General features: G+C 37.7%; 1 protein-coding gene across 1 annotated transcript in view; it reads right to left on the bottom strand.

The window, feature by feature from the left end:
• Positions 1-19,505, bottom strand: part of galnt9 (polypeptide N-acetylgalactosaminyltransferase 9) — an 81,978-nt gene that overhangs the window by 14,878 nt on the left and 47,595 nt on the right. The window contains exon 6 of the mRNA XM_026321917.1: positions 18,566-18,683. Coding sequence (XP_026177702.1) covers positions 18,566-18,683 — 118 coding nt within the window. The remainder of the gene's footprint in view (positions 1-18,565; positions 18,684-19,505) is intronic.

The following is a 19,505-nucleotide window of genomic DNA, read 5'->3' as shown; positions in this document are numbered from 1 at the left end:
TTCCTATTCAAATACCACCACATTCTATTCATTAAAAAAAAATTTTTAACTAACATGAAATCTTGCATGAAGTTGAATAAACCTGACATTTTTTGTGATTTCTTATTGAAGTCCAGAAGTTACATTTGAATATATTTATATATATTTGTTCTCTTGCTACTATTGGGAGTAAATTTAAAAAGCACCAGGCACAAAAGTCAAACTTGCTTCAAATCCTCATTGTAGCATCTTGCATAATTTTTATAAATGGACTGGACTGGAAAGGCATTTGCTTTCTAATGCAGATTATTCTTTAAAATACAGGCTGTATTCAGGGACACACAGAAATGTGTTAGTAAATATTCCAGCTAACAAAAGAAATACATACAAGACACAAGGGCCATATAGTATACAGAAATGGAAGCAGAATGAACCATGTGAATTGACCATTAAAAAGGAAAAGAACAAGAAAAATGTACTTTTACGCTAATTATGTCACTAAAGTCATTTTAGCATGCTGCTCTTTCTGTAAAATGACACATATGCATCATGCTGCAGTTGGATGTTACTGTCCATTGTTTTCTGCTGAAGCAAGTGGAAAAGTGACCCACAAATAAAAAAAGTCCTCAGAGCTCCCTACAATTTTATGAATGCTGAGCGTATAGCATAAGGAGTAATATATTAATTCATGTAGTAAATATATGTCATCTTGAAAGCATCAATCACAGCAGAAAGTATTGACTGACTGTAGAATGAGGGCTGTGGTGACACTCAACCAACATACTAAATGTAAGAAAATACTGGCTGGTAGTCACATGGCAGACCAAAAGTCATTTGTCAGTATGCAGCAAAAGAATTGAACTGTGAATTTTAAAACTATTCTCTATGAAACCACATTACTATTGATATACAGTATGCAAAGCTCCAAACCTATGTCACTCTGTAGGAAGTGGCCCAGCAGTTAGACACTTGCACACTGCCGTCAGAACGCCACAGCATATGGTAATGTTCTTCCAACCACCCACAGTCTCTTAATGACAATTGCCACAATGCGTAACAGATGTTCTGATTCATTAACTTCTCTCTGAACCCGAAACTCAGCCCTGCACAAGGTGTTGAAGCAGAATACTGCTGCAGAGTTTTTTTTCACACTTAAGTCCAGGGCAGGGTTGAAGCCTGTTCTGAGCTGACCTTGTTATTTTAATGTTGTGGTATTAAGCAGAGCTTCTGGTTTAGGACACGTTCATCAGAAGCATATTTTTATTGGTTTATTCAAACACTGGAGTTTTTCTCCCTGTAGTGCCTTTCCTTTGGCCAAAATAACAGCCTCAAGCACAGGCTTCCTTGTCCTCTTTAAGTTGATCTGTTTTAAATAAATTTTAAATCACTTTTTAAGAATTTGGTTCACTCTGCTTTGTCATTAGGAAACTAATATTAATTGTCACAAACTACTTTTTGGCTTTGTGTTATGATGCTTTAAGTGAGAGAGCAAAATGTCAAAGTAATATGAGATGATCATGAATTAATGAATTACTCATTACTTACAGTAGTATGATGAACAACTTTACATGAACAGACAAACATAATCACTAATATTTAAGGAATGAGAAAGATTTAGATTTAAGGTTAAGCAGGATCTGCTCATTAAAGCGTAAAGATTATTATGATAAAATGACTCTGTTGATAGCATTCAACCACAAAATTTACTAAAGATGTGAATCTAAAAAACAGTCACAAGTATTAATGATTAATCAGAATAAAATATGTACATATATTATTAAAAACTGCTGTTTTTGTAGTTTTCAGCAAATGCTGCTCAAACAGTACATTACAGTAAATAATGCATTTGTTGGGGACTATTTTCAGATGTGGATTTATACACAATGGTGCTCTGGAGAGTGTTTTTGTAGTATATGTGGGATTGCCTCAACATAAAACCACAGCATCTCTAGTAATGAAGGTACCTGTCATCCAGGGAAACAATGAGGTATTTTATCAGTTTTTGGACAACAATGAAGCTCTGTGGCACAGGGGACTAAGATGCGTCACACTTTGATGACAATAGGAATTTTATCACTTATCTTGTAGGAAACACCAGTCAGTCACCCCATCCCTGAAGGAATCATTATATGAGGCTTCATTAACATAATATTTCAAAGTCTTTTCTCAAGTAACTTATCATTATCTACTATAGTCTTTTAATCAGAGAAATAGGAACTCCTCAACAAAAACAGATTTCTGTTCCCATTCCCATTCAGCATTTTGTGTTCCATCTGAAGTGTTATCTAATAATTAGGCAGAGGACATTATACAAAAATAATAGAAAGAACTTGGCCTGAATTTATTTTTGTTACCTGCATTCAGATTTTGTAAAAGTACAAATGTATTAACATCAAATATACTTAATGTACCAAAGGTAAAAAAACACTTGTTATCCAGATTTTAACAGCCACATTAAATCGATAACATCGTCAGCATTTTATCATCTCAAGAACATTACCAGAATCAAAGGGATCATGTCTAAACCTTGGAGAGACTCATCCATGCATTTATCTCCAGCAGGTTAGATTACTGTAACAGCCTGCTCAACCACATTACTCCTGTTCTCAGATCTCTGCACTGGTTTCCTGTCTCTCAGAGAATAGACTTTAAAACACACTGCTTGTGTATAAGTCTCTTCATGGCTCAGCACCACAGTACATTTCTGACATGTGTATTGTGCATGTCATATGAACCATCTCGGACTCTGAGAACATCAGGGACAGGCCTTCTGCTCGTGCCCAGAGTCAGCACTAAACAGGGAGAAGCAGCGTTTCAGTTCTATGCAGCTAAAACCTGGAATAATCTTCCTGATGATGTTAGACAAGCCTCATCTCTGACCATGTTTAAGTCCAAGCTAAAAACTTTTATTTTTAGTGTGGCATATAACATATGACAACTGACCAAGTTCATCTCCAACTATTTGCTGTTTCTTATTTTGATTCTTGCCTCTGTACTTTTAACTTGTCTTTTATTTCTGTAAAGCACTTTGAATTACTCTGTGTATGAATTGTGCTATATAAATAAACTTGCCTTGCCAGATTGACACATTTTACATTACTGTGTATTGTGATTATTGGATTATTATGATACAGCTGGTAAAGTTATATACACAATAATCATAATTCGATGTACTGTATATACTGCTGGGTAGCTTGTGACTTTCCCACTGGGGATCAATAAAGTTTTATGATTGTAATGTATTTTGCTTTGTTAACTGAAGTTATTAAATTAATGTAAAGTACAATATTTGCCCCTTAAATGCAGTGAAGTCAAAGTATAAACTAGCAGGAAATGAAAACACTCAGGGATAGTCCAGATAGTAAAGAGCCAAACCAATTCATCACAGTAGTAGCAACTGCTTGTTTGAATCAGCAAACCTTGAGCCATATGGCCAAGTGTGCCGTAATCATGGAAATGAGACACTATCAAACATTTATCCAAATCACACTTATCATAATTTACACGTTTTTCTAATGCCCAACACTGTATGAAAGCCCACGTTTAACTCTACATTAAACAAACCGTCTGAGGCATACACACTCTCTTTTTCCCTTACCCATGAAACCCTTTAATGTCTCTGCTATCTCCACTGTATGAGTCGTTCACTGGGGGCTGACCTGAGTTTAGAAACCTGCATTGACTGCCTGACCCCTCATCTTCACTGCTGATGATCCACAGTGACTCTGGCCTAAAAGGTCCACTAGTAGTTCGGAGTAGGTTTTCTTGATTTTCTGCTCCCCATGTCTGCGGTCTTTCCACAATAGCCTTCATGGTTGGTACATTTATGTGGGTGTAAGTACCAGTTAAATGATTAGTCTTTAGTCCTTATAGATTCTACCAATCACTTTTTGTAACATAGTAAGCTCGATGTAATTCCATCTTCCTTTTTTTTAAGCCAGGTTTCCTGTTTTAAATCAATAGCATGTTTATGTGTGAAAGTATCTCTGCCTGTTAAGTGCTTGTGGATATGTGCATAGAGCACTTATAGATAATTGAAAATGTGTATATGTGTAATTGCAGTTAGCAGTTTGCCCAGCACTAAAAGCAAATTGAAGATCAATATTTTCTCAGCCACCATTTGCAAAAGGTCAGAAACCTAATATCTAACTACAGTAGCTTTGTGAAACGGGCTTTAGTTTCTTTGCATCACGTTAGGCTTCATCTATTGTCACTGAATAATAGCAGCACTGGTTTTTGTCAGGAATATGGGAAAGACCAATTATTTCTCTTTTACATCCATGTATTGGCAAAAATACGCACACAGAAGTTATTCAGTGGTTAGAATGAGTGTCAAATGTTCCTTTCTTTTTCTTTCATATAGCAGCAGCGAGAGAACCCACTGCATATTGTTGCCACTATATCAGCCAGACAGATGATAATAGAGATGGGCGGCGTGGCTGTAATCATCTTAATAAGCATAATTTTGCTTTGATTATATGTTACATTATGGTGTGCTAAAAATCACCTGCTATGTAAATTGCAAGAAACCATTCAGATATGTAACAAAGCAAAACTGTGAATTTTGATAGCGGTTGCCAAAAAAAAAAAAAAAAAAAAAAAGACAAAAAAGACAGCAGTTATTCCGAAGTGTTTCAGCAAAGAAAAAGATGTTATGGCTGATTAAACTGAACAGCTGTAGCTTCTTACATACACACTAAGCTGTGTTTCCTCTGAAAACAGGGAGAGTCTGTAGGACTGCCAATAAGCCAACTTAATGCATGTTATCTTTACACTGACTGTCAAGATTCCTCAGTCTGGCTGTGAATGATTATGTTCTTGCTGGATATGTACGAACACGTGTGAGAAAAATATAACATCTGAGAGGCTTAATCAAAATATATTGGAATAAGTGGATGAACAGAAAGCTACAGTATATTGTTACCACAGCTTGTAGGGTGTCATATGTATAGACGGCTAGAGCCTCAAGCATCACCTGTTAAATGGCAGGTACAGGATCATATACAGAGGTGCATCTACATGTTCATAGTCATTTATATTCTATCTAGATTTTGATTTTCTTCTGAAAGGCACGAGGAAAACATCAGTACACTGAAGTTTTTGCCTTTGCTTAGATGTGGGCAGGTGGACACATGCATTGTGACAGCACGAGCACCATGTAAGTCAAAATTCATTTTCACCTGCATCCTTCACCAGACAGTAACATTTTTGAGATTTGGTGGTGAGAACATTCACACGTTTATTTGATCCAACAGCATTTCTGTAAGGAGGCATTCAGACTTAAAATAACCCTAGAAAAAACACAAGGCACTGTAGTGGTGTGGGTTTGACACATCGTGTACCAGTGAGATGATGAAATGTGATCCAAGAAGTCCAGTTTGAGTTTAAAGAAGCTAGAAAACTGTCCAGCAGTATATGAAGGTGTGATTAAATAAAAAACACCCTCGTTTTTTTCAAGCTCTGTGTCATGGTCCCTGCTAAGCAAAGAATAGTAATCTAGTTTAAATAAATTAAGATGATGGGACTTTTAATGCAGCACTAACTTAGCCTATTCTGTCAGGTATCACATCAGTAGCTTCTGATTTTACAGTCTGATTTTAGCTGCCTTAAACATGTGGGTGCAGGTCTCTGAGCTGCTTCCTCTATACATTTGTACAGTGTTTTGGGCTTGATGCCCATTCTGTAAACACACTGTAGTGTGCCACCTTTCAACAGTGTTTTTCATTTCCCTACACAAGACTCTTTTAATTAAATACCATATACATCTGATTACAATCTAACTTTTATTCTCTGAGTTTCAAGACTAAATCCTTATATGAAGAGCTACCATTACCACAAACCACTAACTATACAACAGACGGCAAGGCAGGGGAGGCTGGGGATAACTTCTTCCCTAATTTAGCAGCAACCCTGTGGAAGATGTGCAGGGAGTCGACTGTCTTTGAGGATCATCAGTGTTGATGTGATCTATGTGTGTATTATGTGAAATGCGTAGTGTACTGCAACTGTACTCACTTAAAATGTTTGAATAAACAAGCATGTTAGTTCTTCAGTTACATTATAAAAAAATGTTTGGCTTCAGAAATGAATGGACAGTTAATTTTCCATAAATGTAGCAAAAATTCAACAAGATACTAAAAAAAAAAATACAATGTAGGAAATGTAGGAAACAAAGCTTTGTAGGGACAACATGATGCAGTTAAGATTGCGCCTGTAAATTTCTAATATTTTGGAAATAAACTAAAATCCAAATACCAAATAAGACTCTTTTAATCTTGTACCTCTTATGACATCTCCCATACAGGCCCTCAGGATTGCATTTTTGTAAAGTCCATTTGGCACTGACCCTTCATAAAACTGCAGCCTGCATCATTAAGAGGCAGCACTTAACACGGACCACTTAGATGTACTGGTAATGTAATTGCTAATTTAATGTAATTGTCTCTGTACATACAGTTGCTTAATTGCAGCTGGACTACTTGCATTATAAGCTCCACAGGGCTACAGAAAACAGCCATAAAAAGCATGAAAGCTATTAACAGCATTAAACAGGTTGACGTCAATGCCATTACACAATATTATCAATAAAATGGCAAAATGAAGTACGTAGAGGATAATGATTGACATTCAGACAGGCTTTGATGAAATATCCTCATATGGGTGAAAAAAACAGAATTGAAGTGAAACTAAATTTACATTAATGTGGCCCACAAAAACTGTCCCCTAAAACCTTAAATATATGTAAAATAGTAATCAGCCATTATTGGTGTGAGCAGACTAGACTTACTTTGTAGGTGACTTAACTTTCTTAAGTTAGATATTAAAAGGTGAGTCAACCGCTGGCACCATTAAACTCTCCACGATTAATTTAGCCTCACTTGATTCTTAGCAGTCTGTCAGTAACCTGTCATGAGTTGGTTTGCTTCTGTTCAGGCACCCAAAAAATGTAATGAACTCTTAACTGAATGCATGCAGATTTTAATGGGCACCTCTAAATGAAACTAATGGTGGCTTTTGAAAATACTGGTGCTGCTGGAAATTCTGGGTCTTTGACCAAAACCAAAGGGACACTGATATGAGTGTAAAAAATAAAAATTGAGAGCTTAAATTACACTCTCAAACGCAGCTTACTCTTTTGGTTCAGCACAGCTTGCCAATGGCTGCATGAGGTGAATGTCATTTGGTTTAATAAAGTAATAGAGATTATTGGACATTGACTCCTCTCCAATTCCAACATCAGAAGCGGGTGGTGGGAGGAGGCTTCATGCCCCTTTTGACCTTTAAAAAAGTGCTTTCGTTGCAGCATACTGTTTCCTTGAAAATAGCCCCTCATTTTCAACACCACCAGTTTCAACCTTTACTGAAACTGCAAGGTTGAGATTACCAGTTAGGCTTTTTCTCCAACAGTAATCAAAATGAAAAATACAGCAGAGGAGAACGAGCCAGTGAGTGGCTAAGAACCCAGATTGAGATGATGAAAGAGTGTATTGAGGTCATGCAGACTTAATAATATGCCTCATCTTGCTAGACAGATGACATATTTGACAGACGTGGAGAAAACTTCATCTACAGCAACAAAAAGAAGTCTTGGCCAAATGACTAGTAACAGCCTGGAGTCAATGAGAGTTCACCTCACCTTGTGTTAGCTGTTCTGTCTGCATGACTAAAACAGACATTGTTTACTTGCATTTACCTTCATTGAAACATCTTCTGTCATGAGATCTTGAAATTATATCGTGATGTACTGGCTTGCAAAAGCATCCCTTTTACCAGGAGACCTTTATTTCCATCTGTATGCAGGTTTCAGCACACAGGGATATACAAGACATCTGCCATTCTCATCTGAAATCCGATGCTTTAGCTTTAGTTCACATTGGCTTCTTCTTATGAACATCACATTCGAACACATCTAATTATTGAAATTTCAATGCTAATACCTTTGCTGTAGATATATATCAATGAGTGCAGTTCTGCACAAATTCATTTATTTTGCATCGCAATTTATAAAAGGGTAACAATGTGAACTAAACCTCTACTCATTCTGCTCAAAAGCTCCAAAGCTACTCACAATTTGACAAAAAAATGAGGCTCATATTTTAGGTGTCATATCACAGAGTGAAATGCCACAGTGTCTCAGGTTCACTGGCTGGTATTAATTGACTGCCAATCTACTTTCTTATAATATTTCTTCACAAAAAGTTATACAAAGGCAATAATCCTTCCTGTCATTTGTTGCTCTCCATATGGACCACAAGATAACTTCAACAGTGTCACTACTGTACTGTTGGCAGAGCACTGGGAATTCACTTTATATAACTCATCTCTTTTCTTTTGAACAGCTGCTTTTATTTTGTATTCTTCTCAGGAAGTGTGGTGACTTGTGATTATGGAAACTTTATTAAGTCTCTGCTTCGATTAAAAAACAAACTATTAGTAGTATTAGTATTAAATAACTTCACAATACATATTTTAACCCAAATATTTATTATTTTCCCTTTTGTGGATATGTAATATCAGGCTGTGTTTTCAGGCAAGTAACATTTCCAAGTCTAAATGTATCATCAGCATGCAGTGTGACTGCATTCAGGATAGATTGTGTGCAAGCATTAATCCAACAGCTCTCAGTTCTGGTACTTGAGGAGCTCAGCCAAGCTGGTTTTTGGTCCTACAGGCTACTAAATAGCATTCAGCCAGAAAACCTGGGTGTTGATCAGTCCTTGACAGATAAGAAAACCTGAAGGGCCTGGCACTTGAGGATTAAGACTCATGAATTATCAATGCCAACAAAAAGAGTTTGAAATTAAACATATACGCTCATACATATGAATATGTATGCTCTCAATTTGTATGACCCATATGTGACTATACAGTGAATATATGTAACTTTCAAATAAAGATAATAATAATGATATTTGACATCCACAAATCTGACTGTCCATAAGCTGAATATGTAGCTACAGTCATTCTGTGTGCCCCTGTTCAATAACACAGCCAATGTACCACCATTACCTTACATTACATTACATTAAATCTGCATCCACTGTATTCATTCTTAATTTAGAAAGCGTTGATTATTCTGCTAATTTGAGGCAATAGAGTAATAACTGTGGAGTGACCTGGCAGTAGTGCCAGCATATTCAAAACTAAAACCTTTTTATGTCTTTGGAGTAATGTCAAATTGATTCATACACAGACCTGCATCACAGAATTTCCTTTCACACCAAAATGTTTACAATGACCATGGAAGAAAACATCTACATATTTTCTGTATCCACTTGAAATAAAAAGTTGTGTGCTCTTTGGGGTATTTTACACGTCCCTGTTTCAAACTGAAACATGCTCCACTCTGCAATTTCATAGCCTGACAATGTGTCAGAAAATGCTGATTAAGGGTGCAGGCTAACCAGACTGTATATTTATAGCTTTTGTTGTTTTTCAGGTTATGAAAGAAAAAGACATTAAGAAAAATATAGTAGGAAGTGAGCTTTCGGAAGAAGGTCTAGACATAGTCTGGGCTTCATGTGATGTGTTCTTAAGCTCTGAGAACGTAGCATATATTCAAAAAGGCATTGAATTATCCTTGTTTGGAGTCAGCTCTGGTGTCACTGTCTATGCAATGTTGATTCACACCAATACTTATGTACTACTTTCCAGATCTTGAAGCTGTGAATGTCTCTTGGTAGCAAGTCATTTTTCAAAGCTGTTGTGTGATTAAGAAGAATATCAACAGGGAAACACAAAGACAACATTACAATGGAAGGACACACATTCACACACCACTCCAGACTACATGCTTTCATTTTCGTGACATTAATCCATTTCTTACACTAATTTAGCTGCCAGTTGTTTTTTTATCTGATCTCACCATCTTATGCATTCCCATGTGATAAAGGCAGGTGTTTCCATTTCACAGTGGCTTTTGATGAGTTAAATGTGCCTTAAATAATTTATGACTTATCGACCTCCATCAGCAAGGGAGGAAATGCAACACTGACAGGTCGCTCACACGGCCATAGTGGCCTTTTAATTACCGTAAATAATACATTTACATTTTTACAAAGCAATAACAAACAAGCTTATTAGAACAAAACATCAATATAATAACATCTAATTACCAGGCTTTAACCTTTCATAGTATGCATGGTGCACACACATCTTTTTTGTTAAAAGGTGTGTCAGAAATGACTGGTGAAAAGCCGAAATCTGAGCTCTTAGGAAAGCATACCCTGAGTTACTGGGTCATTGTGTGTTAAATGTCACAGTCCCTGATCCTGAGCTCCTATTTAACACACTTGACATTTGGCTGATGTATTATAGCAGGACTGATTCGATTTCCCGGTGTCTTGCACTATGTAGGGCTAACACTAGATGTAATAATCTGCTAGCCACATGAGCAAATTAATGATACATTTCTACAAATTAAAAAATTCCAAGAAATTAAATTCAATTTCATTATGATGGATACAGAATTGTGTTAGTTGCCATTTGTTTTCCTTAAATCTTAAATAAAATAAAAATCTGCTTATTAACAGCCAAGCCACTTTTTGAACAGCAAAACAAGTCTGGGTTTTTCAATCGATTTTTTTTTTTTTCTTTTCAAAAACTCACCATTAGATTCACCCTGAACCACAGCAAAATCAACAAAACACATAAATGCTGCTCTTCAGGAATATCTTTATACAGTATCTACATACTCCAGTTGCTGACTGATGATTTTTGTGGAAATCAACTAATGCTTTTAAAAACATTAGTTCCGCTAGTGGCGGATATTTCACACTGGACACAAACACTGCTATGCTCTCCTCCTTTCCCGCCTTGCTCTCAAGTCTTGTGTCATGATGAGTGATGTCTCAAAGCACTGGAAACTGAAGGTTCCTCCTCCATTCAGAGGCTGAATGTGAGCCACTCCCCATGTGCCATTACTTCATTTCATGCCTTCTTTTCTGCCTCTCCTCCAAATACATTCAGAAAATGGATGGAGGATGCTGATGGAGAGATAGAGGGATGCAGAGGGAGCCTTTTTAGCTCTGCTAATTCCATCCACTTTCTTCCATTCGTCATTCAAATGCCCGCCGATTTGCCAGTACAACCATATCAATGTGCACTAGTGCTCTTCAAATACTTGGGTCTTCTCAGATCATTTCAAGTTTTCAGCCAGTCTGAGACGTCCAACCGAGGCAATTACGTGAGCAGATTAACTAATGCTCAGATAATGAATGGGATCAGCCAATTTGTGCTTGTTAAGTGTTACTGTATTTCCTAGTGACAATGATGTCCGCAGAGAGAGCATTTCCTGATTCTCCATAAAATCCGATTGTCTTGAATAGCAGAAAGATGTGAAATGCACAATTCATCTAAAATGATCTTAATTATGCTGTCAAAATGCGCTCAAATTAAGGTGCGAGGATCTGCAGTCACTTGGGAAAGAGGTTTTTAATGAAGTTTGTGATCCACATGGATAACAGGCAAGCTGACAAGGGCTAATTACTTATTCCTTTGGCCCTGAACACCAGAGTAGCAACTCTCTGAGGTATCCAGATGCTGAGGAAGTCATGTCATCTCGAAGCCATTTCAGACTGAGGAGTGTGTTACGTGTCACTGTTAAACATGAACATGAAGTCTGCTTTTCAAACTCACAGTCTGCTGAGGCATAAATACAGATATATAGCCTGGATCAGCAGAACCTCAAGTAACAACAAGACAATCTAAGCCTTGATTTATCTTTGCACAGATCGCACAATGCATAAACATAAATCAAGGCCATTTTTTATAATGATTGAATACAAACCCTGTGATAAATTCTACAACAATACAAAGCATGGGCAGGGTTACTTCACTTTGCCATATGTTGGCAATAAGTTCTTCAATAGCTTCAGTAATCCCTCTGAAAAAATACTTGGTCTGAGTCTTGTATACAAAACTTTTACAGCTGCATCTATTCTCACTAGTTTCTCCTTCCTGAGATGGATTCAGACTGGAACATACAGTAATGAACCATGGAGTAAGTAAACCTGAGTCCATTAAGCCTTAACAGATTGATTCAGGCACTAAATAATGCAGGCACTGAAAAAGACAAATGCTCAATCAATATCCAATGCTATTGTTACCTTTACACTGACTTTATTGATGGAGCAGATGGTTCCTCCCAAGTTGCAGTTCTATGGTGTTGAGAGACAATCAGTGGTGGATCAGCAGCCATGGGGTGAGCAAAGAAAGCAGGTTGGTAGTTAAGGCTACTTAAGTCCAAGACCGAACACAAAAGAGAAAAAAAAAAGACTGAAAGAATCTCCAGAACAAGTGAAGACCACTACTGCCCAAAAATCCTAACCCACGACCAAACTAGTGTTTATCCAGCAGCCTTTGAAAACTTTCCTTATTCTGTGACGACAGAAAAAAACTACACCTCCACCTGAAATTCCCATAGGAGTTAGGAATGCAGAAGTCAGTAAGTTATCCTAGTGCACAATCTGTAACTACCAGCTTGTTTGGTAGGTGGTTCCTTTTCCTTAGGAGCAGTCGACATTATGGCATAAGTCCAATTATTGTCCACACTTGTCTACTTTCATTTAATATCATAATTCTTCAGAGGCCTAAGATTTGTTCTCATCTTTGGAAAGACTCAGTGTGTTGTAAAAAATTCACATATGGTCAGCGCCCACTGTCATTTGCTGCTTGATGGACATGGGTGCACTGGTGATTTTGAAGCTGCCAAAGAGGCTGGTGCCCACAGATGGCTGGGGCTTAACGTTGTCTCATAACGATGTTCCTGCCCTTTTCAAGGTGACTGTATTTGCTGTGGAGGGCTGCAGCCAGGAGTCGACTAAGACAAGCACTACTAAGGTAGTATATGATCTGAATGTGTCATGTATAATGCAATCGTTAAGACAGCCCCCTCCAAACGCACACAGTGGGTAGAAAAAAAGGTCTTGTGGATGTGAATGAATGGACAACGAGTGCTGCTGTGTGCAAAGGAACTAAGCTTTTCAGTTGACTAACTTGATTTGGGCTTATTGATGTGGCCAGTGATAACTTACTGTAGCCTTCAGAGGATTTTAGCATTTGCTGTTTTAATTCTGGTAAATGATCAGTGTCCAGCCCTTTATTACTGTCATGTTGCAGCAAAATAACAGCATCCACACAGCCACCTGGCAGAACAGGCTGATGAAACTGTGTAGATGATTGTATATATGTGTATATATGTGTATGCACTGGCATCCTGCCTTTCACAAATTAACACATCTGGAGTGTGTTGTCTCTCTTTGAATCTATTTGTATCTGCAAATCCAGATGGCTTGTGAGGTTAATCAACTGTGTTAAAGTGTCCAGGTTTCACAGTTGTATCAGTGGGGCAGATGTGCTCAGAATAAACTAAAAGCTACATCTGACTGCATCACCAAGTTCTTTGAAGCCGCATCTGTTATTGTGCCACCAGAATCAATGCTTACTTACTTACCTTGAGTTATTTTTATTTTATTTTATTATTAAGAAAAGATAGCATCTGGAAAAAATATATGAGTGTGATATGAAAGTAGTGGGCAACACTAAGATATATTATTTTTTATTTTCTGGTTGAATGGTAATTATGCATCCTGCAGGGAATATAGATAACACATCTTTTCAGATAAGGGTTGTTACAGTTAAATAATAATCTGGATGCTTCAAATAATGAACTTTTCCAATGGATTTTGAAGGAGTGGGGGTGGTGGCGGTGGTGGTATAGTTTGACATAAATAGAAAGTTTTTGCTGGCATGAAATTGGTAGGCAACAACTGGAACACAATTTATGTAGCCTTTACATTTTAGCACATGTGCTCCAATTAAGCCAAAAAAGCTAGGGTCAATTCCTGTTTGCAGTGTAGCCATGGATGTACAGATAGCTTTACACTGACATTGATGATTCTTAGGCTGGAGTTCTGGAGAGCGTCTTTTTTCTATGTATTTTAAATGTTTTCATTGATATTTATTTTTAATGAACATCAAACATAATGATGTCCTCTGGGAAGACTAAGTCACCCTGAATGTAAAAATATGTGCTGACATATTTGTCCAGATTTGACTGACTTGTGAGGCTAAGAAGCATGATTGTTGATGCAAATTGCGGCAAATTGGTGCTAAGAGTCTTAAATTACTTTAATTGGCTCTGTGAGCTGTGTCACAACTTCAGCTTTTTTCAGCAGCTACTCTAAGTAACTTACCATTATTTTCAGAATACCTTCATACACAAGTCCTTTTACTTTCATGCAGTATCTTTGCCTCAAATCTCTTCCTTCACAACATCCTGCCCTCCCCCGAGGAGATGCCTCTAAAAGTTTCAAAACCATTTTTCTCAATACATGTACTCTTAAATTCAAAGTCTGAATTTCATCTAGAGCTATATTTGCTGTTAAATATCTAATTAATAAAAAAACAGGTGAAAAATTAAATCTACACCCCAAATAATAAACCTACTGAATTGTTGTACTGTAAACTGTCATCACACTGTAATAACTCTTCTTGGGATGCAGGAGGGACCAAGCGAAGTGTAATTATGTCCCACTCCTGTCTAGCTGCTGGTAACGCTAGACTTTAATTAGCTCCATTCTCCTCACTACAGTGAGATTATGACCAGATGCCTCGAGGCCCAGCGCAGGTGGTTATGGAGACGGGACATCAGAGAAAAAAAGAGGGAATAATTTTTTGGTTCATTACTTCTGAAAGGAGTTCCTGGTGAGTTTAATAAATGTCATCCAGACAAGCAGCACCCCCTGTGAGATCACACTAGACTGTCTTGGATTGATTGATTGGACTCTTATGAAAATGAGGCAGATAGCAAAGTGAGCACATGGGCATATTGCGTGGTTAAACCCATCTAGACATTAGTCTCTTACGATCATGTTTTTGGTGGTGCACAGTAAATTTTTTTTTGATGGATTTGCTGCAAGTTATCAAAGTTGTGGCAAATAGTCTAGGCTTTTAATATCCATCCGTGATCAGTCATCAGTTTATCAGGTTTTCATAGCTGCATTTAGCGCTGGAGTTAGACATGTTGTAGACTGTATACTGAGGCTTCAGTTGCTGCAGTGCTGGTAAAAAAATCTTTTTTTTACGTTTCTAAGCACAGTACTGTATGTACTGGTTCAACACTGGTACTTGTACTGCTTCCAGGATACAGCCACAGCCTCCCATTCTGTGTCTGTCACTGACAAAAATAATCGCCTTCTGCTGCCTCAGAATTGAAACATTACAACTTTAAACACTATTGCAAACTGAGGAAAGTATGTGTGACAAAGTTGAGTTTGCCTACAGCAGTGTGCGTGCTGAATGACTGACACGGTTTCTCCTTTGAGTGGCCCAGTAGCTGAGGCCGTTCAGTTCTCCAAACCTGCCTGCAGAGACTCCCTGCTGCCATTTGGTGTATAGGCTACTTGCCATATAGAGCATGTCAGCGTTAATAATTGTTTTGTGTATTTAAATACTATAATCTTGTCCCATTAATTTCTTATTCCTGTTACCGTCATGACACAGCATACAAGTTAGCGCATAGTTTTCTCATTACTTAGAGGAAGAAATTATACACCTGAAAAATAAACACAATTATGATGTTTAATTAATGTAAAACAGCCCATAATTTGGCTTCATATGTTGGAAGAATAATATTTGAATATTTTTAAATTTCAACAATATTTTTAAAAATGAATAATTGGCTTAAGCAGGGTATATATCCCTGTCTTAGAGGGGGGTTTCACAGAATGGTCTAAATGCTGTTTCAGTGGCTGGGTAAATTGTTTATTTTATTATGAAAAATGGGAGGATGGTTAATATAACATAACCAATGGCCCTCGGCAATGACAATACAGATATAATGGTATAAGAGTTCATTTGAAAACTGAGTTAAACCCCAGTTGGGATTCTCCATGTTTAAATATTCAAATTTAATACAGTCATTCCTTTACTTTAAACTCTATAAGCTATTAACTTTTTTTTAAACTTTTAAATGTAATTAGAATATCTGTAGAAAGGTTTCTCTCCATATGAGGTTTCAGAGGAACTAGCCGAAGCAGCAGCTGCAGGGATGACCCCTGCTAGATTGGATGTAGTATTGTATTTGCAGACAGCAACACCACAGTATAATACCTATGCCCCACAGGAACTTCAAAATGAAAGGCAATGTCTTGATCCCCTGAGATGCTATATCAGCAAAGATTCGGCAAAACAGGAGGGGTGGGTGACGCATTACAAGATAAACCCATATTGACACTCCTGGCAGAATTTATCATTTTTGTCTCCAACCATTTTTCTCTGTTTGCAAACGGAGGCTTGTGGTAATCAGGATGTACTTGTTCAGACATGTTTTCTTATGATCATTTGCAAAGGTGAAGGTATAAAATTCCTGTGTTGCTAGTATATGTGGGAAAAGGAGATACAATACAGTAGGAATTCATCCAGCTGGTTCTATTTATTTAATTGTTATGAAGCTTGCTGTCTATTCAGTTGCCAAACTATGAATCTATATATCATTTTGTGGCTGTAGATGATCTATCTACCCTTCACTATATCACGCTGGGAGCATCATTTACATATCCATTTTCTTCATCTCTGCAGTTTCTTTTCATTTAAAGGTCCAACCCTATAGATTATTACACACCCGAACAAACAGAAAAATACAGTGAGATCTATGATTTATTTTCCCTTTTCTTGGTTGTATTCTATTCTCTTCGTCTCGGAAACAACACCACATGCAGTGCTACGTACTGTATAATCAGCCATGCACATCCTAGCTTCCTTTCAGCTTACAAAAGAGGCCAGTCCTTTAGATCCTGGCAGCCTTTTTACCCAGATCAAGCTATAGAAGCCACAACTCACAGTAAATTATAAATACACCGTAACCTTTCTGTGTCAGCCCTATCTTTCATCAGCCCCCTGTAGTCAGATGGACCAGGGCAGGCTCAGCTATTGTGAGCTGCCCTGGCTAATTGTTAAACATGTTCTTGTCAATCAAGTCTATCCCAAATGGCAACTCTTCTAGCTCTAGAATGAGCTGCCGGAGCCGTAGTAGCCTTTGAGGAGTAATTGGCGTCCATTCGCCAGACACCCATCTCCATTCCATTAGTGGCTCTGCAATATGAATTGCTGAAGCTGGTTGTTGACTGCAGACCCATTCATGTTTGTATATGTGCTGAATGGCCCCTTTTCTGTGGCATGTGTTTCATTTCCCACACGGACAGGCCAAACAGGAGGAGAGGTAATTGCATCTGGGATGGCATTGTGTTCGCAGGCAAGAGTGGCATATTCTCTTCACTTCATGAATCAAATAGATAAGTAAATATTTATAGTGAGGAAAGATGTAGTCAATGAGATGCTCGTATCTGTGAGGGCCAAAAGACGTATCATACAGGTCAATAGAGTTGTTCTAGCTTTATTTAGTTGCTGTACCCGAATTGATCTCCCCAACAAACCTCGTCTAACTCAGTTGCATGGTTTGTTAGGTACATTTTAGCAGCGTTATAGAATGACAAAACACTGTGCAACCGTGGAGGAGGCTGTCGACGGTCAGCACATAATACATAATGCTGAGTTATCACTGTATTATAGAGCAAAACAGTCATCATATAAAGACATGAGAAGCTAGATGATCGGGTCATTATTTTCGATGGCAAAAAAACACACTTTTGATGTACGGGGAAGCCACTTTATGTGGAATAATGAGAGTCTCTAAAATGGTCATCAACAACTATAAATGTCTTTGGCTTCAATAAAGCACCGCAGCAAATCTGTAAACTAAGATCCATTCTCCGGCCTTCACTCTAGTGCTTTTTCAAAGGCAGCTGACACTTCACAGGTGTCATTGAAGCCATCTCCAGATTTTGAAATGGATGTGGAGATGATGCTAAATGAAGGAGTGGGATCTCTCAAGCATTTCTCATTCCAATAAGTCCAAGGAGTGCGTTTAGATTCAGAATGGTTCCACTCGGCTGGCGAGAAACATTTTCTGAATTTAAACGCTAACCAATTCTTCAGCCAGCCCTTCGCTCACATGAAGCGTTAAATTCAACTCAAAGCAGCAGCAAAAGAGATTTACATTTTCTGTATACAGGCTTTCGAGCCTTTGGGTTGCTGAAGATTTGCATTATGAAGTTTTTTTTTTTCTTCCCCACTCCCATCTAAGAAACTTTGCAAGTTTAATCATAGCTTCTGTTGATGCCTCTGGGTTTGATTACTGAAGCTGTATCCCTCTGGGTGGGAAACATAAGAAAACTTCATCATAAGCTTTTTTAAAGTCTGAATATAAATTTCACAAATCATTCCAACTAGGACTGTTCATCTAAATATTACCCCTTCAAATACTGGATTTGTAATTATTGCTTTTTGTGTGGCATTACTGGTGTACAACTGCACACAAACCCCTCCAACTTTGAAGGAACGTCTCATTAAAAACCAACTTTCCCTGCAGCAATTCTCTGAGCAATTTCGTCTTTTGCTTAACACAGTGCCTTTTAATTCAGTTTAAAGAAGAAAAAAGGTCTACATTTTAAGTTATTTATCAAAGTCTCCTTCCTATTTGAAAGCACTTCAACAGGGGCACACGTAACAATCTGCAGATCCTTACCCGCATGCCCAGCTCGATGTTCTCGCCTCCATAGACCTCCATGCCGGGATCCAGTAGACCAATCTCGCCAAAGTATTCACGATCCACCACAAAGGAGCAGCCAATCATTGCTGGAGTTCTGGATGAGCAGAGATATAGCATCTTTTGAATATTGGTATCTAGTCCCAAAACTTTTATATAATGCTAAAATATTCAATGAAATCAAGACAAGAAGGCATCTTACATTTTGGAAAGTTTTCTGATGAGGGAAAAAAAATGCATGTACTTTATTTGCTGTACTTTAATTAAAGTTTTGCAGTATACTCTTACCACTGATGAATTCAATCAACTTTTGCAGGGTTTTCATCGTGATTTGAAAATCTACAAATGACTTTTTATGAGCAGAGTACTTGGTATTTAAATATGGTGAAATTAAGCATTTTACAGGTCCAAAGAATTCATTTACATTTAAAAAAAGAGACAGCGTAATTAAACTAAAACTGTTGTTTATCCAATCATAGTGACCTGTGGTGTCCAGTTGATAACATCAACATTAATTTGAAGTCAGTATGCTATAAGTCCAATATTCATACTCCTTTTACATCTGGTTTGGTCTCAACCAACTCCTGAGAGAAATATAGTCTATTTGGTGCCTGGCAGGTAATGTACAGTGTGTTTATTTCTAAAAAACAGAAAAAGCTGCTGGCTTTCGCAGCTGGAAATGAGGTTGATGAAAGTGGTGACGGTGAACCAAAACAGTAAAGTTTCAATCCGTTCAAACCAATGCATTTAGCTGAAAGATGCTAAAATGCTCTGAATCGGTGAGAGGAGCTGCACAGTTGGGGGATAACTCTCAGTTCATTGCTCTGTGACATGTTTTTCACATTACACATAATAATGTGAAATTTCTTCATATAAATGTTAGGGACCAAGCAAGTGAGGCACTTAGGGACACGGCACA

The sequence above is a fragment of the Mastacembelus armatus genome, chromosome 9 (assembly GCF_900324485.2).
Source record: "Mastacembelus armatus chromosome 9, fMasArm1.2, whole genome shotgun sequence".
Lineage (NCBI taxonomy): Eukaryota > Metazoa > Chordata > Actinopteri > Synbranchiformes > Mastacembelidae > Mastacembelus > Mastacembelus armatus.
This window is presented reverse-complemented; position numbering and strand designations above follow the sequence as displayed.